General features: G+C 52.0%; 1 protein-coding gene and 1 gene segment (V, D, J or C); one reads left to right on the plus strand and one right to left on the minus strand.

Annotated features, from left to right (window-relative positions):
• Positions 1-564: 564 nt before the first annotated feature.
• LOC102456066 (immunoglobulin heavy constant gamma 2-like) lies at positions 565-15451 on the minus strand. The segment is given in 7 exon segments: positions 565-1302; positions 1551-1684; positions 7155-7499; positions 7807-8133; positions 8246-8572; positions 8988-9287; positions 15343-15451. Coding segments are annotated over 6 exon segments (1353 nt in total).
• On the plus strand, positions 15266-27227 carry LOC102455821 (uncharacterized). Its single transcript, XM_075911909.1, has 7 exons — positions 15266-15286; positions 17827-18238; positions 19493-19816; positions 21094-21411; positions 24755-25090; positions 25757-26086; positions 26254-27227. The coding sequence occupies exons 1-7, from the start codon at positions 15266-15268 to the stop codon at positions 26646-26648; spliced, it is 2136 nt and encodes a 711-aa protein (XP_075768024.1). The 3' UTR covers positions 26649-27227.
• The last annotated feature ends 427 nt before the right edge of the window (positions 27228-27654 follow it).

A 27654-nucleotide genomic window follows, 5' to 3' on the forward strand; every position in this document is an offset into this window, starting at 1 on the left:
GCCAAAATAAAACGAGTTTAAAATTGTGATCTGCATCTCAAGGTGGTCTTGGGTGGGGAGTTGCCAAGGAGATGAAGGAGAATGCTAGCCATTGTGTGTCTGTGTGTCTGGGTCTAGCTGGTGCCTACACACACATCCAACCCTCTCTCCTTCTCTCTCTTCCTTCCCATACCATTTGTCCATCTCTGTAAATACCCATAGCAGCCTCTCCACTTTTCTTTCTTTCTTTCTTTCTTTCTTTCTTTCTTTCTTTCTTTCTTTCTTTCTTTCTTTCTTTCTTTCTTTCTTTCGTTCGTTCGTTCGTTCGTTCGTTTGTTCGTTCATTCGTTCGTTCGTTCGTTCGTTCTTTCGTTCTTTCCCAGTCCTCTGTCCCAGCCTTGAGGGGCTGTGGTTTGAAGTCCCAGATCTCTGGGTTTGTCTCTAGGCCCCCTATCTCCCACTGAGGGTAGCGGGGACCTTACAACTTTTGACCGTACCTGGAGGTGCCCCTGCACACATAGCGCGGCTGTCTGGTGGGTCTGAGGGGTTATTTCAAAGCAGGGGTGGGGGCTGAGAAAAAATGGAGCCTGAGTTGTACCTCTACATATTTATTGTTACTCAGTGCAAACAACGTCACACACAAATCCCAGTGAGGAGCTCAATATGCAACACACTGCAAGACAGACACAGCCCTGCTGCGGCCCTGCTCCAGCATGGGGGATTGGCTGCCACTGGGTGGGGGTGGAAAAATGGGGCAAGGAGAATTTGTTCTGTAGGGGGTGCTGGCTCTGAGCCAGGGAGACTTTGAGGGGCTCGCTGGGTTGGGCAGGCAAGGACTGGGACATGGGTATTTTCTCCTCTAGGGGGCGCTGTGTATATCCAAGGCAGAATTCGAGGGGCTGGATGGGTTGGGCAGGCTGGGACCAGGACATGGGCAGCTTCTCCTCTAGGGGGCTCTGTCTCTGACCCACTCCTACAGCAGGGAACTGCTGGGTGCAAGAGGGACATGGGACGCAGGTTGGTTCCTTGCTTGAGGCGCTGGCTCCCTGCGTGACACAAGGTGCCTGGTCACAGCCCAGTTCACAGCAGGGCAGTGCGGCTGAGGGCTCAGGAGGTCACAGGAGGTCACAGGAGGTGAATCACTCTTGCCCCACACCGGAGGGATCTACCAGGGCACCGAGCTGCAGGGGGGCACTGTGGGAGTCAGGACGGCAATGCCAAAGAAAGGGGGCAGCGCTCCTACACCACTCGCTGGATCACGTTCTTGTACTCAGGGCCGTTCGCCCGCTTCAGCTGCACCACGGTGGAGAAAAGCCACTTCACCTGCAAAGGGTACGGACAGAGAGGGCAGGCGTGAGAGGGGGGTCAGAGCTGGGGGTGGGAAACTGCTCTGTCTGTCTGTCAGTGTCATTCTGTCTGTTTTTTATGTCTGTGTCTCATTCATTCAGCCAGTGTCTCAAGCAGCTTTTCTTCTTTCTCCTTCGTGTCTCCCGTCTTTCCTTCCTTCCCATGATGCACCCAACCGTGCTTACCTGGCTCCCCCTGTCCCTGCTACCTTCACCCTCTCTCACCTTGAACAGGGTCACCGTGGCGCTGTAGCAAACACTGAGGAGGAAGAGGGTGATGAAGACCGAGATGGTGCTCCAGAGGCTGTCGAGATCCTCGTCGCCGTCCTCGTTGCAAAAATCGCCGGACGTGATCACCTCTGTTGGGGGAGAGAATGAGACGTCACCTCTGTGTCAGCCTGTGCAAGAGCAAAAGCTCAGATGTTGTACCCAACAGCAGTTGGGGTATGTCTAGACTACATGGCTCCGTCGATGGAACCATGTAAATGAGGCTTCTAGACATAGGGAAATGAAGCGTAAATTTAAATAATCGCCGCTTCAGTTACATCAAAATGGCTGCCACACTGTGTTGTTCAGCAGTTTGGTGGCACAGCGCGGTAGTCTGGATGCTCCGCGGTCGACAAGGAAATCGTTTGTTGACCCCCCCCCCGTTATACCTTGTAAAATTAGGTTTACCGGGGCGGTCGACAAAGGCTTCCCTTGTCAACCGCGGAGCATCCAGACTACCGTGCTGTGCCGCCAAACAGCTGATTGGCACAGCGCAGCAGCCATTTTGATGTAAATGAAGCGGCAATTATTTAAATTGCTGCTTCATTTCCCTTTTTTGAGTACACTAATCTACATGGCTCCATTGACGGAAGCATGTAGTTTAGATGTACCCTTGATGTACCCTCTATCCACCCATTGTTCCATCCCTCCGCTCAACTCTCTCTGGGAACATTCATCTATCCCTGGCCATAAGGCACCCATCCATCCCCACGAACCATCCTTCTGTCCATCCCTACATATCACCTTCTCTGCCTCATTCCTTCCCTCTCTTGACATATCCATCTATCCTCGCCACTCCATCCATCCATCCCCACAAACCATCCATCCATCCCAAGACATAACACCTATCTGCCTCCTTCCTTCCATCTCTAGACACATTCATCAATCCATCCTCACAGCTCTGTCAATTCATCTCTACAAACCATGCCTCCATCTATCCATCCCCACTTAAACCTCCATGTGTCAATGACCACAACTCATCCAGCCATACATCTACCTATGCCTGTCCATCTTTAGTTACATCCCTCTACCCATGGCCATAAACCACCCACCGATCTATTCACATGAGAATCACAAGACACCTTCATCTTTTCATGCCTGCACTCAGGAATTTCTAATTCACCCATTCACACATGACCATAAACTATACATCCACCCCACAAACCATCTGTCCATCTTGACATAAATCCCTCCCCCAATCCTTTCTCCATTCATCCATGGCCACAAGCCAACTATCCATCCATAGGTCCAACCTTTCCCACCTCCATCCTTCAACCTATACCTCTCTACACTTCCATTTATAGATGCATCCATCCATCAGTCACTCGATCCATTGCTCCATCCATCCATCCATCCTTCTACCCATGACCACAAACTATGCACATGTCCATAAAAATTAAAGCTCCATTTATTGAAGACAACAAATCATCCATCCATGTATCCTTCCATTCAACTCTACATCCATAATCACAAACCATCCATTTATCCATCCACCAATCTACTCCTTGACATCTCCACCCATCTACCCACCGATTCAGCCACCACTAGATACAGCCATCCATTCATGACCACAAACCCTATATCCAACCCACAAAAATCCATCCATTCATCCCCCTTACCCCTCCATTTATCCATGACCACACACCATCTATCCATCCATCAATCCATCCTTAGACACCACCATCCATGCATGGATGGTGCTCCACCCTTGCATCTCCAGATACGTGTATCTAATGATGGTCACAAAACCTCCAAGAATCCATCCCTAGGCACATTCATCCATCCATCTATCCATCCATGCCTCCACTGCTCCTCTCTAGCCACCTCCATCCATCCAATCATCCAGAGAAGCACGTCTCCATTCATATCTTTCTAGCTAAACACATCCATTAATTTATCCATTGATGCCTCCATCCACCCATCTTTAGACACATCCATCCCTGCCTCTCACACACTTTCACTTCCACAGTTCCCTCCATTCATTCACCACAGCCTATGGAGATGAAATGGACGGAGAACCTCACTCATCTCATGTGGCCATGGCCACATCCCCAGACGGTGAAATTTGCCAGGTGTTAAATTTCAATGTGCCTTCATTTCCCTGTCTGCAAAAGCTGGCTTCAGATCCCCGAGAAGTTAAATCCATAGGAGTGAGTGAGGTGCCGGGACATTGCCATGTTCAGGAAGCCCCCCAAAGACCAGAATGCCTGGGTTTGCTGCAGGTACTCCATGACCCACATCTCAATGCACCTATAAGCTTGGGAGACACTTCAGCCATCTCTGGGGATGATCATACAGGGAGCGGGAGTGGGACGTGGGGATGCTGAACATTGTTGCTATTCTGAAGAAAACCACCTGGCTACGTCTACACTGGCACCCTTTTCCGGAAATGCTTAAAATGGAACAGTTTTCCGTTATAAGTATGTCCAGAAAAAGCGCATCTACATTGGCAGGTTGCTTTTCCGGAAAAGCACTTTTTCCGGAAAAGCGTCCGTGGCCAATGTAGATGCGCTTTTCCGCAAAAAAGCCCCAATCGTCATTTTCGCGATCAGGGCTTTTTTGCGGAAAACACTACTGTGCTGTCTACACTGGCCCTTTTCCGGAACAGTTTTTCCGGAAAAGGACTTTTGCCCGAACGGGAGCAGCATAGTTTTTCCGGAAAAGCACTGACAATTTTACAGTAGCTCGTCAGTGCTTTTCCGGAAAAGGAAGCAGCCGGTATGGACAGCTGGCAAGTTATTCCGGAAAAGCAGCTGCTTTTCCAGAATAAGTGGCCCAGTGTAGAGACAGCCCCTGTGTTTTCCAGCTGGATATGATATATTCTAGTGCCTCCCCCCACTAGAAAACCCCCTTCCCTAGAGCTGTCAAAAGAACAGCTGCATAGATGGGTGTGGGGTCATGTTTGTCTCCCTGTGTTGGGTGTCTCTCTGTGTGTACAACCAGGAGAACCCAGGGGAGTAGAATCCTGTGTCATGCCATGTGACCTGTGTGCCCATGTGTACCAGAGTAGCTCTCTCTCTCTTTTTCTCTGTTGCTCGCTAAGCCAGCCCCTCACTCTCCTACATTTTGTGACCTCCCCTTCCAGCTCCTGTGTTGCCCCCAGGAAAGCAGCCCTAACACCTGCCCTGCAAGTGGGTACCTTTGAACCCCAGGTGCCAGCTCTGTGCTTAGCACTGCTTGGTGTGATCCCTGATCTTAGCCATGCCTTTCTCGGGATGATACACAGATGGAGAGACCCTGGGGGCAGGAAGGAGATGGGGCCCATGTGGGGGGCAATAGCAGAATCTGCATCATGTGGGCCACACCACTATCTGAGCCCTTTATATCACTGGCCCTCAAGGTCACCAGAGGAAAAGAGACTTCAGCTTAGTTTGGTATCTGCTCTGGATAACAGACCTACTACTGCTGGTACTTTGCAAGGACTTAGTGACTGTAACTGATCCCTGCTTGTGGCATTTACTGTATGTTGTCCTGGGTCCCTCTCCTCAGCTGCTACTGGGGATCAGAGGGGATGAGGGTGGAGGGAGAGTCTTTGGCCTCCTAGCCAGCAGGTGAATTGTGTATGAAGGCAAGGGTGTTTGAATTACCTACCCCCTCTGACTCTGTCTGGAAAATCCCCATGGGGATTCTGCTCCTGTCTGTGGTGGCAGTGGGTGTGGGGTATAGGTTGATGCTGATACAATGGTAATAGCCTAGAGGAGATCTTGTCTGAATGAGGTGCCATGGATGGCTAAACCATCCAGAAATCCAGCTCCCCCACCCCTCCGGGCATCCTATACTCCATCCAATGCTAATCTGTCCATCCTCCATAATTTCCATGCATCCAAATTGATCTACGAACACCATACTCCTACCTCTGCATCCATCTATCTGCATATCCATCCATCCATCCACCCTTCACCATGGATTCTCATTTTCCTGTCACCATTCATCCCCATCGGTGCTGATCTCCATCTCTCTCCATTAATCTCTCACAGTCCATCTGTCACCACCCGCACATCCATTCCTTCATGCTTCAGAATGGGTCCCCCTTCCAACCTTCTCCATAGATTTACCCATCCATCCCCAGCCATGGATGCACTGGTACCCCCATGTCCCCCGTAAACTTTCCAGCCATTGATTCCCCATTAAAATGCATCCTAATGGAACTGGGCTCTGAAACTAACTTGGTAACTGATGTAAGGTTGGGCAGGTCCCTTCCAACCTCGGTGTCTCTCTTCTCCCTCTTTCTCTATTTAGACCCCTTTGACTCCAGTGTCTATGCCTAACAGAGCCCTACTTCACTTCATATAATTCACTCGCTCTGAGATATCTCTTGGTCTCTTACTCCTCTCCGAAATACGTATGTATTCTTGAAACCTGCTCTGAGAACACATGGCCCTCCAACTGAGCTGGGCTTGAACGTATCTGTTCCTCTGCAATTTCTATGTATATCTTTAAGGGTGTGTCTAGACTACAGAGTTTTGTCGACAAAAGTCCACTTTTGTCGACAAAACTATACCTGCGACTACACTACCACTGAGTTCTGTCAACATAATGTCGACAGAACTCAGCAGTTTTGTCGATGCTGGTAAACCTCATTTTACGAGGCCTAACGCCTTTTGTTGAAAGAGTTCTGTCGACAGAAGGTGTTATTGCATCTAGGGTTGTGTCTAGACTACAGGGTTTTGTCGACAAAGCAGCTTGCTTTGTCGACAGAACTGAATGTAGTCTAGACGCTCTTTGTTGACAGAAGCTTTGTCGACAGTATGTGTCGACAAAACTTCTGTCAACAAAAGCCTGTAGTCTAGACGTACCCTAACTGTCTATCTAGACCTCTCTCCAACACTGATTCCATGATGTAGCCACTGAATCTTTCTTCAATAGCATCAGCCCACCCTTCCTTGATGGCATCTACCCATCTTTCCTTCTATGGCCTCAACCTATATTTCCTTCCAGGGCATCTAGTCGCCCTTCTTTACTTGTTTTCAACTTTTGTATCTACACATCCTTCCTACCATACCTTCAATAGATCCTATTTCCATGCCATCAACTTATCCTTTCTTCAATGACATCAACCAGTCCTTCCTTTCATGGGATCTATGTGTCAACCCATGCTTCCATTCATGTCATCTACACATGTATCCATCCATCCTTCCTCCCATGTCAACTACTTATGTATCCACCCATCCTTTCTTCCATGAAGTCTACTCTTGTGTCCACTCGTCCTTCCTTCAATGGTCTAACTCTGTTTCTCTTTTCATGGTATTAACCCATACTTCCTTCCACAGCATCTCCCCATGTAGCTACCCACACCTCCATGGTATAGATGCACCCACACATACAGGATCCGCATAATAACATCTCCAGGATTGGAGTATCTCCGAGCTCCCAACCTGAGAATTTCTCCATCTTGGAAAACTCATAGACTTCACCCAGTGACACCACAACAAGGAGACCTTAGGGTGAGCGCACACTAGTTCCATTTATTCACTTGTCATCACTTATGGCACAGAGATTATTTACAGGAAGCTCTACCAGACAATGCTAGCAGTGGGGCTGGGAGGAGCCGTCTTCATTTACCAGGAAGAATGTGGATGTTGCGTTGGGTGAACTTCATTGGTTTCAGGGCTTCATGGATGACCATGCAGGTGAAGGTGGTTCCTTTCTTCCAACTGGCCTTGTCGACTGTTAGCTTGCTATAGAGGAAGTAGGTTGAGTCGCCGCCAGCTCCTTCCTTCATGGGCGAGGTGGTGACAGATTTGTTGTTGTCACTGGGCTGGTGATCCTCCATCCACTTCACTGAGATGTCCTCGGGGTAGAAGCCCCGCACCAGACAGGTGATGCTGACAGTATCTCCATTGCTGTTGCCATTCAGTTCATCATGATGGGGGCGCAGGAGGTAGACATTCGGAGGGGAGCTCTTTCCTTGGGTGGGTGGGAATGGAGGACACAGATGAGCCATGCACACCACTGGGCTGGAGCCACATGGGGAGATGGACAGGGCCTGTGTCTGTGTGGGGGGAGGGGACATGACCTCTGTCCTCCAGGTTGGTGGGGAGGGCTGGGGTGTGGAATGGGAGGTAGGTTGGTTTCATCTCACATGGGGATAGAGAGGGACCCAGGGCCAGGAGCCCATGTTGTTAGAGACTGGGACTCCCCCTGAAAGACCCTCCCTCCCTTTTGGGGTCTATAATTGGGGTCTTTCCTGTTAGGGACCGTACACTCCTCTTACCTTCCCTCTTGGAGATGGATTTGATGATGGGTGAGGGCAGTTCCGAGTGCTCCACTTTGCAGCTGTATTTGTCTCCGGTCTCCCAGTCGCGGGGGAAGATGGCCAGGGAGCTGGAGGCGGTGAAGGTGCGGTTGCGCTGCTCAGATAAGACGAGGGGCTCGGGGCTAATGGTCCCTGACTTCTCCCGGGACCAGACCACTTTCAGGTCAGCGTCATTAGGCAGGTTGACGACCAGGCAGGTGAGCATGGGGCTCTGGTCCACGTACAGTTCAGCAGGGGATGGGGGCACCATGAAGACGAGGATGTTGCTGGTAGATGTAGATACATCTGGAAACAGTAGAGATCACGTCAAACGCTAGGCCTAGTCTCCCCTGTCTGAGCCCACCCCAGTCTCCCTGCTCCTCCCTCGAACCCAGATGGCATCCCAGCTCAGTGTCACCTTTGCACTTGCGGGCTTCGCCCTCCTCCGTGGTCCCAGTACCCGGATGGAACACTCTGCAGGTGTACGTCTTGTCCTCCATAAACTCTTCCTGGGAGACACTGGCATTGCTGTGGGTGCTGAAGGTTCTGCCACCGGCGTCCTTCTGAGCAGGGGCTGTGACACCATGAAGCTGCCCAGACACCCCGTCTACCAGCCATTCCACCTTCAGGGGCATGGGGGAGAAGTTGGAGATGAGGCAGAGCAGGTGGATGGTGCTTGGCTTGGTGGTGCAGGAGGAGTGGTAGACTTGCACCGTGGGTGGGTGGGGTTTGGAGCTGGCAGTTTCTGGGAGAAGGGAGGCAAGTGTTAGTTGCTGTACAAGCCCCTACCGGTCCCTCCATCCCTTTTCCTCTAGCATGGCCCTCCCCATCTGGCATTCTGCTCCTGACGGCACGATGCCCCCTTTGGAGACCTCTGTCCCTTTTCCCTGTGGTGCCACACCTGTTGCTTCTCTTTGCAGGGTCTCTCTCATCTCACTCCTCTGCCTTTCAATGTATGGCCCCACATGCTCTCTGTCCAGACCGAACACCATCGACCTAACCCACGACGTTCCTGTCTTTCCATCATTTCTCCCTTTCCCTCCATCCGCCCACACCAGCATCTCCACCGGTCCACCCCACTAGCAGGGTACCCCCCCACTGCAACCCTCATCACATCAGTGACCCCTCCCGCTTCCCTCCTTCGGCCACGCTGCCCCTACTTGGGATTTCCTTGGTGATGCTGGAGCGGGTGGGCTGGTGACCGACGGTGCAGCGATAGGTGTTGGATTCCCAGCTGCTGGCTGGGACGGTGACCTGGCTGCTGAGCGAGTAGAGGCCGCTGGAAGTTTGCAGCATGGAGGGGTAGGTTCTCAGTCCTGAGGCGCTGACACTGGGGCTCCATTGCACGGTGACCGGCTCAGGGGTATAGTCTTTGACCAGGCAGCCAAAGGTGACCTGGGAGGTGGTGGCTTCTCCGACACAGGAGGTGAGGGGGAAGACAGATGGTGATGTGGGTCCAGCTGTAAAAGCAGAGAGAGCAACGCCATGAGATGAGTCCTGGACTGAGACTTTGTCCTGTTCTGTGCAGGACTGGTCCCATAACACGGCACTGGGTCTATCTCTTCCTCATCTCTGCTCCTGTCTGCACAGCAGGCAGCTTATGTCAAGGCTGTTGATTGCTAGAAAGTGTTATTCTCTGTTAGCCAAGGTGGGCAGGGATGGGGTCCCCTAGCTTCTCTTTGCCAGAAGCTGGGAATGGATGATAGGAGAAGGATCAAATGAGGATATCCTCTTCTGTTCACTCCCTCTGGGGCACCTGGCATTGGCCACTGTGGGCAGACAGGACTCTGGGCTGGAGGGACCTTTGATCTGACACAGGCTGGCTGCTCTGATCTTCTTACGATGACCCCAAAGAACTTGCAGGCCAAAGAGGTGCAATTCAGGAAGGATCAGATGGGAAAGCGAGGCAGAGAGAGGGGGAGAGGAAGGGACCTGATCTCAGGAGGTCAGTGGCAGATTCAGGGAAAGAAGCCAGGAGTCCTGTATCCAAACCTCTTGCCTCTAGACTGGACAATGCCTGGTACTGATATCCCACAGAACCCAAGGAATGGTTAATGTCACAGAATGGAGGGTTGTTGTCCCTAACTGGAGGTGGCATTTTCCTGAGGAACCAAATGTAATTAGATGCCAACGTGGAAGGATAAAGGTCCCCTGGGATCAATCCCAGTTTCTGCACCTAGGAAACAATCCAAGATTTTGACCACAGAAGTGAAATTCACCGAGTTTTCTCGGCTCCCCAAAGAGTCACCGTGTCACTACCGTTTGGCTTGTTAAGCCTTTATCTGAGACAGTTCACACGCTAGACCTGCAACATTAGCTGTGGAGGAATAATAAATATTAGATGCTCCTGAGGCTCCTAAGCTTACTGTTGAGATCACAAGCCCCCTAGTTGCCTGTTATCGATACTGTTGCTCACTCAGTTTATTAGTGACCTAGGAAGTCCCTGGACACTTTTCAGGAAAGTCTGGGACTTTCCAAGTCAACCCGGGACATTTTGCTCATTGGGTGAGAATGAGGGTTAATATCATCCAGTTACTATTAACCCTGGTGCACAGAGTGACAGTGAGGTGGTTAGGGGTAGCGCAGGGTTATGGTTAGGGGCAAAATTGTTCTTTAGTACTGGTAACATAATGGTCTAGAAAACCCAACTGAGGCTCGGGGACTTATCAAACTTGGTTCTCTTTAGATATCATAGGGAAAAGATGACAGTTATTGTAGTGGAGTTAAGTAGTTTCTTCATCTTTTGGAGGATGGAAGCCGTGGTTAGGGTCATGGTTAAGGATCGGGGGGTATAAACAGTTGGGTTTGAGGTTTGGATTACAGGTCTAGTTCTGGGATTTGAGTAAAAAACTTTCCTTCCCCCAATCTCAGTTTTGTACAATCACACCCCCTAGCTCACAGTGTTAGTAGCCAAGAAAACACTCAAATTCTAACTGAGTTGGAGGCAGATTTTTTGCTGGACATTTTCCTAATGTCTCCGGGAGAAATCTCTCAAGAACTGCAGCTCCTTCAATTTCTGAGTGGCTATACTGGAGGCAACTTGGAGTGGGCATTGGCTGGAGATGTCGGAGCCGGTCTCTTCTGGAGAGGAAGACTCAAACATCCTCAGAGAGGGCACCTCAAACACGGAGCCAGCTCTACCGAAAGGCTACATTAGCAACCTGAATTTTGGTCTGTCCCCAGAACCGGGGTTCCCTGTGATGTTCGTCTACTGCTGGTAAAGACCACGTGTGGCTCTGTTGGGAACTCCGCATGCTTGGCTCTCGGCATAGAGCACGAGAGCAGAGCTGGCGGAGGAAAGCCGGGACGGCACGGAGAAACGTGCTCCTGCACTCGGTGAGTTCAGCGTGTTTCCTCTGAGGAGGGACACTCCAAAGGGGGAATTTATGCCTGAATTTAGAAACTTTTCCATTGCAAACTTTTTTTAATTGGACTAAACAGACGAGCCAATTAAATCCCCATAGATAGGAACTCAGCTGTGCCCGTCTAAGTTCTAATGAAACACCCCTGCTCTCCCCGCCCTGAATGCCCCACATCTGTCAAAGTCCCTTAGCCCAGGGTGCCAGCCCCCTACCCTAATAAATCCCACAGCCCCCTTTCTCTCCCGCACAGTCTGGTGGTTCCCGTCAATTCCCAGCTGCTGCTTCTTGCTAATTCAGTCCTGGGCGCCCTCCCAGCTCTGCCACTGCCACTCAATACTGGCCTGAAGCCCCTGCTACCCCATTCGTGGGCTCCCCCAACCCTGCCAGTGCCCATCACACATGATCTGCAGCCCTTGCTAGCCCAGCCCTGCCCTGCCCCCCACCCTATTGGTGCCCCTCACTCCTGCTCCGCAGCCCCTGCTAGCCCAACTCTGGGCTCCCCTTGCCCTGCTGGCACCCCTCACTCCTGACCCGCAGCCCCTGCTAGCTCAGCCCTGGGCTCCCCCAGCCCTGCTAGTGCCCCACTCTCCTGACCCACAGCCTCTGCTAGTCCAGCGCTGCCCAGGGTTCCTCCAGTGCTGCAGGTGCCCCAATCCTGACCCGCTCCCCTACTAGCCCAGCCCGGCGTTCCCCCAGCCTTTCGGATGCCCCTCACTCCTGCCCCACAGCCCCTGCTAGTCCCGCCCTGGGCTCCTCCAATGCTGCTGGTTCCCCTCAGTCCTGACTTGCACCCCCTGCTAGCTCAGCCCTGGAGTCCCCCAGCCCTGCCGGTGCCTCGACTTCCAACCTGCAGTCCTGATAGCCCGGCCCTGGGCTTCCACAGCCCTGCCGGTGACCCTCACTCCTTCCCCGCAGCCCCTGCTAGCCCGGCTCTGGGCTCCCCAAGCCCTCCTAGTGCCCCACTCTCCTGCCCCACAGCCCCTGCTAGCCTAGTCCTAGGCTTTCCCAGCCCTGCTAGTGCCCCTCACTCCTGCCCCACAGCCCCTGCTAGCCCAGTCCTAGGCTTCCCCAGCCCTGCTAGTGCCCCACTCTCCTGCCCCACAGCCCCTGCTAGTCCAGCCCTGGGCTCCTCCAATGCTGCTGGTTCCCCTCAGTCCTGACTTGCACCCCTTGCTAGCTCAGCCCTGGGGTCCCCCAGCCCTGCCGGTGCCCCTGACTCCCAACCCACAGCCCCTGCCAGCCCAGCCCTGGGCTTCCCTAGTCCTGCTAGTGCCCCACTCTCCTGACCCACAGCCTCTGCTCGTCCAGTGATGCCTTGGGTTCCTCCAGTGCTGCTGGTGCCCCACTCCTGACCTGCTCCACTACTAGCCCATCCCTGGGCTCCCCCCCTCACACCTGCCCCACAGCCCCTGCTAGCTCAGCTCTGGGCTCCCCCAGCCCTGCTAGTGCTCCCCGCTCCTGCCCCACACCTCCTGCCAGCCGAGCCCTAGGCTTCCCCAGCCCTGCCGGTGACCCTCACTCCTTCCCCACAGCCCGTGCTAGCTCAGCCCCACGCTCCCCAAGCCCTGCAAGTGACCCACTCTCCCGACCCATAACCCCTGCTAGCTCAGCCCTGAGCTCCTCCCAGCCCTGCCAGTGCCCCTCACTCCTTCCCCGCAGCTCCTGCTAGCCTAGCCCTGGGCTCCCCAAGCCGTGCTAGTGCCCCTCACTCCTGACCTGCAGCCCCTGCTAGCTCAGCTCTGGGCTTCCGCAGCCCTGCTAGTGCTCCCAGCTCCTGCCCCACAGCCCCTGCTAGCCCAGCCCTAGGCTTCCCCAGCCCTGCCAGTGCCCCTCATTCCTTCCCCACAGCCCCTGCTAGCTTAGCCCTGGGCTCCCCAAGCCCTCCTAGTGCCCCACTCTCCTGACCCACAGCCCCTGCTAGCCCAGCCCTAGGCTTCCCCAGCCCTGCTAGTGCCCCTCACTCCTGCCCCACAGCCCCTGCTAGCCCAGCACTGGGCTCCTCCAATGCTGCTGGTGCCCCTCACTCTGGAACTGCACCCCCTGCTAGCTCAGCCCTGGGCTCCCCAACCCCTGCTAGTGCCCCACTCTCCTGACCCACAGCCTCTGCTAGTCCAGTGCTGCTAGTGTCCTCACTCCTGACCTGCAGCCCCTGCTAGATCAGCTCTGGGCTTCCCTAGCCCTGCCAGTGCCCCAGTCTCCCGACCCACAGTCCCTGGTAGCTCAGCCCTGCGCTCCCCCAGCCCTGCAAGTGCCCCACTCTCCTGACCTGTAACCCCTGCTAGCTCAGCCCTGAGCTCCTCCCAGCCCTGCCGGTGCCCCTCACTCCTTCCCCGCAGCTCCCGCTAGCCTAGCCCTTGGCTCCCCCAACCCTGCTTGTGCTCCCCACTCCTGACCTGCAGCCCCTACTAGCCTAGCCCTGGGCTTTCCCAGCCCTGCTAGCACCCTTCACACCTGCCCCACAGCCCCTGCTAGCCCAGCCCTGGGCTCCTCCAATGCTGCTGGTGCCCCTCACTCTGGAACTGCATCCCCTGCTAGCTCAGCCCTGGGGTCCCCCAGCCCTGCCCGTGCCCCTGACTCCCAGCCTGCAGCCCTGATAGCTCAGGCCTGGGCTTCCCTAGTCCTGCTAGTGCCCCACTCTCCTGACCCACAGCCTCTGCTCATCCAGTGACGCCTTGGGTTCCTCCAGTGCTGCTGGTGCCCCACTCCTGACCTGCTCCACTACTAGCCCAGCCCTGGGCTCCCCCCCTCACTCCTGCCCCACAGCCCCTGCTAGCTCAGCTCTGGGCTCCCCCAGCCCTGCTAGTGCTCCCCGCTCCTGCCCCACACCTCCTGCCAGCCGAGCCCTAGGCTTCCCCAGCTCTGCCGGTGACCCTCACTCCTGCCCCACAGCCCCTGCTAGCTCAGCTCTGTGCTCCCCCAGTCCTGCTAGTGCTCCCCGCTCCTGCCCCACACCTCCTGCCAGCCGAGCCCTAGGCTTCCCCAGGTGACCCTCACTCCTTATCCACAGCCCCTGCTAGCCCTGATCTGGGCTCCCCAAGCCCTGCTAGTGCCCCACTCCTGACCTACAGCCCCTGCTAGATCAGCCCTGAGCTCCTCCCAGCCCTGCCGGTGCCCCACTCTCCTGACCAGCAACCCCTGCTAGCTTAGCCCTGGGCTCCCCCAACCCTGCTTGTGCTCCCCGCTCCTGACCTGCAGCCCCTACTAGCCCAGCCCTGGGCTTTCCCAGCCCTGCTAGTGCTCCCTGCTCCTGCCCCACAGCCCCTGCTAGCCCAGTCCTGGGCTTTCCCAGCCCTGCTAGTGCTCCCTGCTCCTGCCCCACAGTCCCTGCTAGCCCAGCCCTGGGCTCCTCCAATGCTGCTGGTTCCCCTCAGTCCTGACTTGCACCCCCTGCTAGCTCAGCCCTGGGGTCCCCCAGCCCTGCCGGTGCCCCTGACTCCCAACCCACAGCCCCTGCCAGCCCAGCCCTGGGATCACCTCAGCTTTTCTGCTGCACCTCATTCTTATCCCACAGTTCTTACTACCCCTGCCCTGCACTTGTCCATGTTCTGCCAGTGCCCTTCCCTCCAGGGCCCCCTTTCTGAGCTGTTATCCCATGTCCATCTCCCTATCTCTGCCAGCAGGGGCACAGCCTGTTCTGTGCTACCCTCCTGGCTTCCTCCGCTGCTCCCACCCATGCACGGGGAATCCCATGCTGCAGCCTGCCCTAGTCCAGTGCTGGTTCCTGACCCGCAGCCTCTGCTAGTCCAGCGCTGCCCTGGGTTCCTCCAGTACTGCTGGTGCCCCAATCCTGACCTGCACCCCTTTGCTTTTCGAGGCTCAGAACAGAGCCCAAGGGTCCGGGGTCCTAGTATCCCTGGCTGACACCCACCAGTGCCCAGTCCTAGAACCAGGGGAGAAGCCGCAAGTCCTGGCTCCCACCCCCTGACTGCTGTAAGTACCAGACGTCCCCCTCCTAGAATCCTAGAATCTGAAGGCTGGAAGAGACCTCAGGAGGTCATCAAGTCCAAACCCCCTGTGAGAGCTGGGGGGAGAACCCAAGACCCCCTCTACCTTGTCTACAAAATGCTCCTTCACTAATGGTGCTGGCTCTGATAGAGGTAAAATACCCTTTGTACTCACCCCCATCGCAGCCGGTTTCCTCTAATTTACTCACCGAATTATTGGCCATGGTGGGCTGCCATCCAGCCCTGCCGACTGGAGGGCTCTGTGCATGAGTGCCGCTATGGTGTGTGTGTGTGTGTGTTGCATTGTTTGTCTGAAGTTTGTCGGAAATCCCCTCCTCATTTCCCAGCTGAGCCGCAGGTTAATTATACATTGTTATTGATCAAAGCCGCCCACGGGCGAGCGGGGAGTGTTGAAGCGGACGGGAAGGTGTGAAAACTGGCTCCGGTGGGGCGAATGTGGGGGAGGAAAAACAACTTTCATTCTTCGTCTCGACTTCCCCTTTTCGGCCCAAATTGCTTGCTTGTTGGTTTTCCCCAGAGATTCAGCCATGGGGACTGCAGAGCTCAGAAAAGATTGATGTGCCAAAGGGCTTTTTTGAGAGAACCTACCATGATGTGCCGTGGGCACCATGGATTAACAGGCGAAAGCAGCTGCCTAGTGAACAGCATAGCCCGGGTTCAGCTCCCGGTGGTGCTTTGTTGTAGGAGAGTGGTGAAGAACCTAAGGCCACCCCGGTTTGCACTGAGCTCCTGCCCCACCATGTGGCTGGAGCTCACAAAATCTTTGGGGCTAGGGCCCCCGAGGCTCTTGTGGGTGATGGGAGCATCTTCGACTTTAACAGGGTTCAAAAAAGAGCTAGATAGATTCATGGAGGTTGGGTCCATCAACGGCTATTAGCCAAATATTAGCCAAACGGCGGTCAAAAAGGCAAATAGGATGCTAGGAATTATTAGGAAAGGGATAGAAAATAAGACCCAGAATAACTTACTGCCCCTGGATAAAACTATGGTACGCCCACGTCTTGAATACTGTGTACAGATGTGGTATCCTCACCTCAAAAAAGATATTTTGGCCTTGGAAAGGGTTCAGAAAAGGGCAACTAAAATGATTAGGGGTTTGGAACGGGTCCCATATGAGGAGAGGTTAAAGCGACTGGGACTCTTCAGTTTCGAAAAGAGGAGACTGAGGGGGGATAGGATAGAGCTCTATAAAATCATGAGTGGTGTGGAGAGGACGGATAAAGAAAAGTTATTTATTAGTTCCCTAAATAGAAGAACTAGAGGACACCAAATGAAATGAATGGGTAGCAGGTTTAAAACTAATAAAAGAAAGTTCTTCACACAGCATGTAGTCAACCTGCGGAACTCCTTGCCAGAGGAGGTTGTGAAGGCTAGGACTCTAATAGAGTTTAAAGAGAAGCTAGATAATTTCATGGAGGTTAGGTCCATAAAAGGCTATTAGCCAGGGGATAAAATGGTGTCCCTGGCCTCTGTTTGTCAGAGGTTGGAGAGAGATGGCAGGAGACAAATCGCTTGATCATTGTCTTCGGTCCACCCTCTCTGGGGCACCTGGTGGTGGCCACTGTCGGCAGACAGGATACTGGGCTAGAAGGATCTTTGGTCTGACCCAGTACGGCCGTTCTTATGTTCTTATGTTCTTATGTAAATACCAGGTTGGCTAGGAACGGTGTCCCTTGCCTCTGTTTGTCTGGACAAGGGCGACAGGGGAGGGATTATGTGATGATCCTCAGTTCTGTTCACTCCCTCTGCATCTGGCATTGGCCACTGTCAGCAGGCAGGAGACTGGGCTAGATGGACCTTTGGTCTGACCCAGTGTGGACACGCCTCCCTGGAAAGAGAAAGCTGTGGACCTGGGAGCTACTCATATGTTTCCTTCTGTGCATTATAGTCCCTTCAAGGAGTGAGTTAGTGTTTGTAACTGGGCTCAGACTCAGATCTCCTGGGGTCCTGGGGAGGGAACAGGGACTCAGACAGGGGTGGCCCCTGGCAGGCCCCCACACCACTGTATTTACCTGCACCTCCTCAGATACAGGGGATCGCTGCTCCCATTGGCTGCAGATCGCAACTCCCAGCCAATGGGAGCTGCGATCGCCAGTACCTTCAGAGGTGCACATAATGGCCATGACCCACCAAGGCCACATCTAGAATGCATCCCTCTGTCGACAGAGGGATGCAAATCAAGCACGTCAAAATTGCTAATGAAGGCAGGATTTAAATAACCAGCGCCTCATTAGCATAAACACAGTCATCACTTTCTTTCGAAATGGAGCTTTTTCCAAAAAAAACTAGGCAGCCTAGATGTGGCTGTGTCGAAAATAAAGCCTTTTGCGACAGATCCTGTATTCCTCCAAAAAATGAGGTTTACAGGATCTGCTGAAAAAGGCTTTATTTTCGACAGATCCGCATCTAGACTGCTGGGGGGGTTTTGAAAAAAATTCCATTTCAAAAAAAGTGGAAGCCACGTTTATGCTAATGAGGTGTGGGCTATTTATATCCCGGCTTCATTCGCATTTTTGATGTGCCTAATCTACATCGCTCTGTTGACAGAGAGGTGTCGTCTCCATATAGCCCAGGGTCTAACACTGGTGAATCTACTTCATTTTATTGTCCGCCCTTGCCCTAGTGGGTTGGAGAGGTAGGCAGGCCGACCGCAAGGAGTCCAAGCTGTGTAGAGCCCCCTAGGCAGCTGGAGTGTGACCATTCTTTGGGTTCAGGATCCGGCGTCTGAACCATCCTTGCTTGTCTCCCATGCTTTGCCTTTCTCTCTGACAGAGCTCCCGCAGGCGCCCTCGGTGTTCCCTTTGTTCCCCTGCTGTGGTGACATTGCAGCCAGCCCCTCTTGCGAGGTCACCATCGCCTGCCTCGTGACCGGCTATTTCCCAGAGCCCGTGGCAGTCAAGTGGAACTCTGGCACAGGGACCAACGGGACCAAGACCTACCCAGCCGTGGTGCGGGGCAGCGGCAACGCCTTTACTCTCGTCAGCCAGCTCACTGTCTGCCCCTGTGATCTGGAGCGTCACACCTACCAGTGCAGCGTGGAGCATGCACAGTCCAATACAAAAATCGATGTGGTCGTCCCAAATGGTGAGTTATGTTGGGATGCCAAAGGATGAAGAAAAGACAGAGGCAGAAAGGGTCAGTCATAGAATCATAGAATATTAGAACCGGAAGGGACCTCGAGAGGTCATCAAGCCCAGTCTCCTGCCTTCACGGTAGGACCAAGCACCGTCTACACCATCCCTGACAGGTGTCTGTCCAATCTGCTGTGCGGGCAGGGGACAGGACTTCATGACCTCCCAAGGACCTTTTTAGTTCAATGATTTGATAATTCTGTCTTCCATGCCCTCTGATACTTTATTGTAAAAGCAAACATGATAAAACTAATAAAAGAAAGTTCTTCTTCACACAGCGTGTAGTCAACCTGTGGAACTCCTTGCCAGAGGAGGCTGTGAAGGCTAGGACTATAACAGAGTTTAAAGAGAAGCTAGATAACTTCATAGAGGTTAGGTCCATGAAAGGCTATTAGCCAGGGGATAAAATGGTGTCCTTGGCCTCTGTTTGTCAGAGGTTGGAGAGAGATGGCAGGAGACAAATCGCTTGATCATTGTCTTCGGTCCACCCTCTCTGGGGCACCTGGTGGTGGCCACTGTCGGCAGACAGGATACTGGGCTAGAAGGATCTTTGGTCTGACCCAGTACGGCCGTTCTTATGTTCTTATGATTCTGGGGGTATTGTGTCCATTTCTGGGCACCGCGTTTCCAGGAAGATGTGAAGAAATGGGAGATGGTCCAGAGAAGAGCAATAAGAATGATAAACAGTCTAGAAAACATAACCTGTGAGGGAAGACTGCAAGAACTGGGCTTGTTTAGTTTGGAAAGTAGACTGAGAGGAGATGTGATAGCAGGTTTTCAAGTATCTAAAAGGGTGTCACAAGAAAGAGGGAGACAAATTATTCTCCTTGGCCTCTGAGCATCGGCCATTAGGGAATGTCAAGGTGGTTCAACACTGGAATAAATTGCCTAGGGGGGTTGTGGAATCTCCATCCCTGGAGATATTTAAGAGCAGGTTGGACAGACATCTATACAGGAAGATCTAGACTGTGCTTGTTCCTGCCATTGGTATTGGACCTGGTGACCTCTCGAGGTCCCGTCCTGTTCTAGTGCTCTATGATTCTATGACAGAGCCAGAGTGAGAGATCTATGGAGCGGTGCGGAGGGCAGGAAGGAGGGAAAGCAAAACCTTCCCTCTCTTTGTCGTCATTCAGGACTCGAGCGCATTGTGGAAATGCAGTTGATCCATGCCTCTGATCCGCTCCCCACTTTTTCTCTCTGTTCCCAGTGTGCGAGGTGCTGGTTCCGCCTGAGGTTCGCCTCCTGCCCCCCTCCTGTGAGCGTGACACCATGGAGCAACATCTGGAGCTGGTTTGCCTCCTCCTGAGGTTCACTCCGGGCACCGCGAAAGTGGAATGGTTGGTGAACGGCGAGAAGAGACTTCCTACCACAGACTTATCCTTCGGGAAGGGCACAGACAAGTCCTACACGGGCCAGAGCCGACTGAACGTCACCAAGGAGAGCTGGAAGACCGGGGACGTTTACACCTGTAAAGTCACACATCCATCGACAGGAAAGGAGTACTTCATGCAGAACACCAGCAAGTGCTTGGGTGAGGAGTTACGGCCGCGCATGGTGGGGTGGGATGAAGAGTTACTCAAAACCTGCCTTTGTCAGGTTTTGGGCAATAAAATAGCAGCAGTTCACCTGGTGGGCAGCTGCCACTGTATTTGCCGGCACCTCGGCAGGTATGGGTGATCGCAGCTCCCATTGGCCAGGAAGGGTGATCCACAGCCAATGGGCACTGCGGTCCCCTGTACCTGCAGAGGCACAGGTAAATACTGAGGTGTGGGGATCCACCAGGGGCTAATCTTGGCAGGCCAGATGTGCTCTGCAGGCCGGTATTTGCCCACAACTGGCCTAAGAGGAGGCAGGCCTCTGCCCACATCCCAGGTTGGTGGATGACATAGAAATACAATAGCGAACTGGATTTTGGAAGTGGGTGTGGAGAGGGTTGTCTGCTAAAACAGAAAGGTTGTGTCTACACTGGCCACTTATTCCGGAAAATCAGCTGCTTTTCCAGAATAACTTGCCAGCTGTCTACATTGGTCCCTTGAATTTCCGGAAAAGCACTGACGATCTCATGTAAAATCATCAGTGCTTTTCCGGAAAAACTATGCTGCTCCCGTTCGGGCAAAAGTCCTTTTCCAGAAAACTGTTCTGGAAAAGGGCCAATGTAGACAGCAGAGATTTCTTTTCCGCAAAAAAGCCCCGATCGCGAAAATGACGCTCGGGGCTTTTTTGCGGAAAAGCGTGTCTACATTGGCATGGATGCTTTTCCGGAAAAAGTGCTTTTCCGGAAAAGCATCCTGCCAATCTAGACGCGGTTTTTCCGAAAATACTTTTAACGGAAAACTTTTCCGTTAAAAGCATTTCCAGAAAATCATGCCAGTGTAGACGTAGCCAAAGTGTGGTTGACCGGCTAGAGAGATACCTTGGAAAGATGGATGAATGAATGGAAGGAAAGATGTCTGTGATGGTCGGATAGAAAGATAGGTAGGATGGATAGATGGATGGAGAGGGAGAAAGGTGATGCGTATATGGGGATAATTAAGAATAAAGTAATGGAGACAGATTACGGAGAAGAAAGGAGAGATGGATAGGTAGAAAGAGCTACGGGATTGTTAGATAACTAGAAAAAGGCATGGTTCCCAATGGTTTCTTTCTTCTAACCCTAATTTAATAGCCCATTAAATTCAGGGAGCACAAAATTAGATTCACAACAGTCTCTCTAATCTTCTGCAACACCATCACTTTGTGGCCCAGGGAATTCATGTTGTTTTCTGCTCTCCTTATCCTACTGTAATGAGGTCCTATGTGTTTCCTCAGCCTGCTCCAGCAACTCAGCACCTCCCTCCGTCCATGTCACCCAGCCCACCTATGGGGACCTGCTTGGGGAGACAGCCTGGGTGATGTGCGTGGTGGTGGGCTCTCACTTGGCGGAGGCTCAGGTCTCTTGGGACGTGGACGGGAAAGCCAGTCCCGAGGCACAGAAAGGGACCCTAAATCAAGCCAACGGGTCCCACAGCATCACCAGCACCCACAGCATAACCTTGGAGCAATGGAAGAGCCGGACAACTTTCGTGTGCAAAGCGAGACTTCCTTGCTTTGAAGAAGTCACCCAGGAGATGCCACTCATGGACACAAGTGAGTGTGTCTATGTTTTACACCTTACTCCTCGGGCAAACTTGGCCAATGCGTCTTGACTCTCCCTCCATGCCTCAGCTTTCCAAGAGGGGATAAGACTCTCTCATTCCTCTCTTTCTTGCCACATCCATTTATCACCTCCCATGAGGGGGTCTTGGCTGGGCCCGTAGACACCACCACTCCAATAGAAATGGTGAAAGTTCTCAGGCAAACTTCTCCAGTGGAAAAATGAAACCCCGGGAACTTACCAGAACCCATCTTGGTGAGGCGGAAAGACAGGAGAATCTGGATCAATGGTCCCTCTAATTTTTTTCCATCCATATGCAGAATATATTTTATGATGTGCAGCCAAGGCATGTGCCGATGTGCACCCCATAGAAGCACACACGGCCAGGTGCGGGTGCTGTGGGTTCACTGCTAAATCAGCTGGGCAGCATTTGAATCTCTCCTGGGAGGTTGCCCACGTACTCGGCTTACTGGTCTGAAGGATTTCGTTCCTTGGGTTTTTCAAAGCTGTGATTGAGCCTTGAGGCTGCTGAAAGACAGGGGATATAAAGAAGAGATAAGATGACCCGTACAAGTTAGATTCACTGAGTCTGAGGCCAGAAGGGAATCTAAATAGACCAGTGTTTCTCAACCAGTGGTACGAGTACCTTTAGGGCTCCTCAAGAGAAGTCTGGGGGGTATGTCCACACAACTGAAATCCGAAGAAAACTGAATTTATCAAGCCCAGTGATAGGTCTCTGACCTAAACGTCTTCTAGAGACACATCGGCTGTGTCTACACTGGGCCACTTATTCCGGAAAAGCAGCCGCTTTTCCGGAATAACTTGCCAGCTGTCTACACTGGCCCCTTGAATTTCCGGAAAAGCACTGACGATTTAATGTAAAATTGTCAGTGTTTTTCCGGAAAAACTATGCTGCTCCCATTCGGGCAAAAGTCCTTTTCCGGAAAAACTGTTCCGGAAAAGGGCCAGTGTAGACAGCACAGTAGTGTTTTCCGCAAAAAAGCCCCGATGGCGAAAATGACGATCTGGGCTTTTTTGCAGAAAAGCGCATCTACATTGGCCACGGATGCTTTTCCCGAAAAAGTGCTTTTCCGGAAAAGCATCCTGCCAATGTAGACGTGCTTTTTCCGGAAATACTTATAACGGAAAACTGTTCCGTTTTAAGCATTTCCAGAAAAGGGTGCCAGTGCAGACGTAGCCATTAGTGTAGATCTGGACTCATCAGAAGATGGAGAATCCACCTGGATAGTTTGTTCTGATCGTTTTCTTGCAATATTGGTGCCTTGCGAGGAATTGAAACACTTTCGGTTTCAACTTCTGGGTGTTGCATCATGTTCAGCTTTCTCTGTTAAATTAAATATCAGTATAGTAGCAGGCATTTTCTCCTGGGGAAGATATTTATACACTAACCAAGTGGATTTCTGGTCTTCAGTTTGCCCAGAACTGAAACAACCTAGCTCCCTCTCAGGCTATGTCTAGACTATGGGGATTTTTTCAAGAAAAAGCCACCTGCATCTAGACTGCCACTGTGCTCTTTCAAAATTAAATTGAGAGAGCGCGGCTGTTTGGGTTTTTTTGACAGCGGTAAACCTCAGTTTACAAGGAAGAATGCCTTTTTTTGAAAGAGCTCTTTTGAAAAAAGCTGTTCTTGACCGCAAACAGGGCTTTTTCAAAAGAGACTCCAGATTGCTCCTTTCGAAAAAGCGGATTGCTTGTTTGAAAAAAGTTGCAGCTCTCTAGACGATCTCTTTTGAAAGAAGCATGTAGTTTAGACGGACCACAGTTGAGTCTCGCTTCAATTTATCAAAGCACAAAGTCCTGAAACTGATGCAAAAAAAAATCTAGAGAGTTTAATAAATCATAAAATCATAGAATCCTGGGGCAGGCAGAGTCTTCAGGAGTCAGCGAGTCCAATGCCCTACCCAAAAGAAGACCAACCTCAGCTTAATCATCCCAGCCACGGATTGGTCAAACTGGGTCTTACAAAACTTTTTGGGATGCAGATTCCACCATATTTGTTTCCTTTTATTTACCTTCTGCATGGTGAGTCGGGAAGGAAATGGGTGTAGATCATGTTTTCAAGCTCCATCAATGGCTATTATCCAGGATGGGTAAGAACAGTGTTCCTGACCACTGTTTGTCAGAGGCTGGGAATGGATGATGGGGAGGGATCACTTGATGTTTCCCGTTCTATTCACTCCCTCTGGGGCAGGGCTACTCAACACATGCCCTGCGGGCTTCATATGGCCTACAGCCATTTGTTTGTGGCCCTTGGTGCAGTCTGGTTTATGCAGGGCTCACCATGTGGCCCGCGGGTGGGATCCTCTGAACACGGCCTCCACTGGGAACCCGCTCCACAACGGCAAGTCAATATAAAGTCTTCTGTTGAGATGTGTTTTAGTAGTTAAACTCCTGGACTGTTGTTGCTCATTGGGTGTGTCTAGACTACAGGGTTTTGTCGACAAAAGTGGACTTCTGTTGACAAAACTATACCTGCGTCTACACTGCCTTTGAGTTATGTCGACATAACGTCGACAAAACTCAGCAGTTTTGTCGACGTATGTAAACCTCATTCTATGAGGAATAACATCTTTTATCGACAGAGTTCTGTCGACAGAAGGCATTATTGCATCTACACTGTCCTTTGCGTTCACACTGTTATGTCAACAAAGCGGCTTGCTTTGTCGACAGAACTGGATGTAGTCTAGACGCTCTTTGTCGACAGAAGCTTTGTCGACAGATACTGTCAAAACTTCTGTCGACAAAACCCTGTAGTCTAGACACACCCATAAAGAGGTGGAAATCGGGTCAATATTGCAGAACTGACTTAAATGAGCCCTGTGTGTTGTGTAGCCTTGCCTTAATCTTTGTATTCATATTTGTCAGTGTGAAAGAAGCTATTTGCATATATTTGCATGGATATTTACATGGATATGCAACCACACTTACATTGCAGCCCTCGGCATGTGCTGTGAGTATCATTGTCGCCCTCAGGCTTTCCAAAGTTGAGTAGCCCTGCCCTGGGGCATCTGGCATTGGCCACTGTTGGCAGACAGGACACTGGGCAAGATGGACCTTTGGTCTGAACCAGCATGGCCGTCCTTATGTTCTTACGGTTTTTCTTTGCAGCCAATGAGGACAGATCTTTCCTAATTTGAATAAATGAAAGCTGAGATTCCCTGGTCATCACACAAGCTGGGAAAAACCCAACAAATACCACAATAATTATGTCCAGTGTTGGCCATCTCTTGAGTGCTTCATGGAGAGGCTTAAGTAGATGCCTACTCAGTCCATGGGAGAGAAATTAGCTTCATCTCACGTCTATGTCTCTTCCAGCCTACCCTGACCACGAACCGACTGTCTCAGCCGCAGTCTCTTGCCCAGACCCAGAGGAAACTCCAGGGAAGATAGATTCTTACATGCTGCTCTGTGATGTCACTGGATTCTTCCCACCTGACATCAGTGTCCGCTGGGAGTACAATGGCTCCATGGTCCCTGCATCCCAGTACAGCAACAGCCCCGTCGTCGGAACTGGCCAAGCCTACTCCACACAGAGTATCTTGCGTGCATCCGGGCTCGAGAGGGGAGGAAAAGCTGGGCCACAGTATTTCTGCCTGGTGCAGCACGTGTCACTGAATGGAACCTTGAAGGTCAAGGTGAAGCCAGAGAATTGTGAGTTGAAGCGTCACAAGGACAACTTCAGGGTTATTCCCAGCAACAATGTCTGGGGGTCCCATAGTCCCCCGGGGCTAGGGAGGGGTTTTCTCTGGCTTTCAGAGCTTGCATCCATGTTGACTTGCAGTGAGAGTTGGGTCTCAATCCATGAGAGACCTGGGGAGACCAGCACTCAGACTCTCATTGGGGTGTCTAGTGGTTAGAGCAAGGGAGTCAGGAATTAGCATGGTCAGGTCATTTCTCCTTTCTGTATCCTGGCTGCTACCTTTGTCTTCTTCTTCGAGCTTATGAATTTCAGGCTGACTTGGGCAACCTTGGTGGATCTGTCTGAGGCTATGTTTTCCCTCAGTGGGGCTTTCTCCCAGTTAAGCTGAGATCTTCCTATTTGCTCATGGTTACCCGGAGACCCAAATAACCACAATGGGACCAAAACTCCCTGTCTGGGTTGGAAAGCCTCCATTGTTTGTTCCAAATGCTCCATGAGATGAAGGTCCCACTTCTTCCATCAGGGAACCCAGTGCCCTATTCCCCACCCCAATGACCCTCAGCCCCTTCCCCAAATAACACCTGGGATTGGCATCCCAAGACAGAGTCACGTAGTTACAACCTGGTGCCTGTTGAGAATTCACCTAGCCCTCAATGCTACCTCATGCCCCCAACCAGGTGGTGGCGACTGTACCCCACAGGCTGTGGAGGTCTTTCTACTTCCCCCATCCCTGGAGGACCTCTACATAGCACATACTGCCAGCATAACCTGTTTGGTAAGTGGCATGGAGACCCACGACACCCCGGAGTTCTCCTGGACTTGGAAAAGTGGGGAGCCACTGAACGACGTCTCCAGGGTCTCCGAGCTGCAGGAAAATGGCACCTACAGTGCAACCAGCGTCCTGCAGGTGTGCGTGGAGGAGTGGCAGTCAGGGGAGGAATTCACCTGCACCGTGAAGCACCAAGACATCCCATCAGCCATTGTCAAGACCATCCATAAGAGCAAAGGTAAGAACTCAGTCTTTCTCCTGTAGGTGGTTGTCTCAGAGTGTGGCAAAAGGGACAGGGGATCCTTGTGTTTCTAGGAGGCACTAGCTCTGATCCAGCTTCATCTCAGTGAGGTGGGGCATTGCACATTTGTGGCTGGGATGAAATCTGCTGTTTCCTTGTGGCAGAGGTCTCTCTCCGGGCCCCTTCTGTCTACGTCTTCCCTCCTCATGCGAAGGAGCTGGCGCTCCAGGAATGGGCCACCATCACCTGCCTGGTCTCTGGCTTCCAGCCCAGAAACATCTTGGTGTTATGGACCCGGAAGGACAAGCCCATGCCAGAGGATGCCTATACCAACATTGGCCCCATTCGGGAGGCCGGGGTGGAGGAAAGCTACTTCATCTACAGCAAGCTCAGAATCCAGGCCTCTGAATGGCAGAAGGGGGACACCTTCTCCTGCATGGTGGGGCATGAAGGCCTGCCCAAGATCTTCACCCAACAGAGTGTGGACAAAGCCTCCAGTAAACCCACCGCCGTCAATGTCTCTGTGGTCTTGTCTGACACTGAAGTTGCTTGCCACTGAGGAGCAGTGCCCTGTGAACTTCGCAGGGTGTACCGGAGATGGCCACAGTGCCTCATGGAGCTGCGATTCTTCTTTACTTGTATGTAAAACTGCGAGAGCTCTGGTGTACAGAGTGTGGCTGTATGTGGAATAAGCAGGAATAAAATTGCAACATCCTAGGGTTGTGTTCAATTGGAAGTCTTCTTCTTGCACAGACGGCCCCTATGTCTTAGCCACCAATGCACTCTCCTTCCTTTATCCTCTATCTCCATCCACCAGCCTTCTTTCTGAAGTATCTCTGACTAGCCGCCCAGTCTCCTTTTCTTATCCGTTATCTAGATTTATTTGTAAAGTCTTCCTTCTGCAGGATCTACCCATCCATCCGATCTTCAGCCATACCCATCTATTTTTCCCTCTTCACTAGCTGTCCATTTTCCTATCCACCTGTAATCTTTCTGTCTGTATTATGTCTATTTATCTAGCTTTCCCTTGACCATATGTTACTTTGGCCTTCCTCGTCCAATTTCCATCCATCCATCCAATTGCCCAGGAATCATCCATCCACCTATCCATCCACCCATCCATCCAATTCCCCATGAATCATCTATCCATCCATCCATCCATCCACCCATCCATTCAATTCCACACGAATCATCCATCCATCCATCCATCCATCCATCCATCCATCCATCCATCCATCCATCCAATGTCCATGAATCCTCCATACATCATTCCAGCCAATTTCCCAGGAATCATCCATCCATCCATCCATCCATCCATCCATCCAATATCTTCAGTGTCATCTATCTTTGCTTTTACAACATCCATCCATTCCTCCATCCAATGTTATGTCTACCTGTCCATCCCTTAGAAGTGACTTGCTATTGTTCATGATACAGCAGCTCCTAGATGTCCTGACTGGAGTTTGGGCCCCATTGTGAAGGGCATGGCTTGTACACAGAGAGAAAATGTCTTGGTCCCAAGAAGCAGCCAGTCTAAATCAGGAGTGGACAATTAAATGGTGGCA

Source organism: Pelodiscus sinensis, chromosome 30, assembly GCF_049634645.1.
Source record: "Pelodiscus sinensis isolate JC-2024 chromosome 30, ASM4963464v1, whole genome shotgun sequence".
Taxonomy (NCBI): domain Eukaryota; kingdom Metazoa; phylum Chordata; order Testudines; family Trionychidae; genus Pelodiscus; species Pelodiscus sinensis.

What these genes read in the sequence shown, in the direction of transcription:
- LOC102455821 (XM_075911909.1), top strand. Translation starts at nt 15,266, where the DNA reads ATGGTGCTGGCTCTGATAGAG. An exon ending in CGATGTGGTCGTCCCAAATG is followed by an intron (nt 18,239 to 19,492) that starts GTGAGTTATGTT and finishes CTCTGTTCCCAG; the next exon opens with TGTGCGAGGTGCTGGTTCCG. An exon ending in GAACACCAGCAAGTGCTTGG is followed by an intron (nt 19,817 to 21,093) that starts GTGAGGAGTTAC and finishes GTGTTTCCTCAG; the next exon opens with CCTGCTCCAGCAACTCAGCA.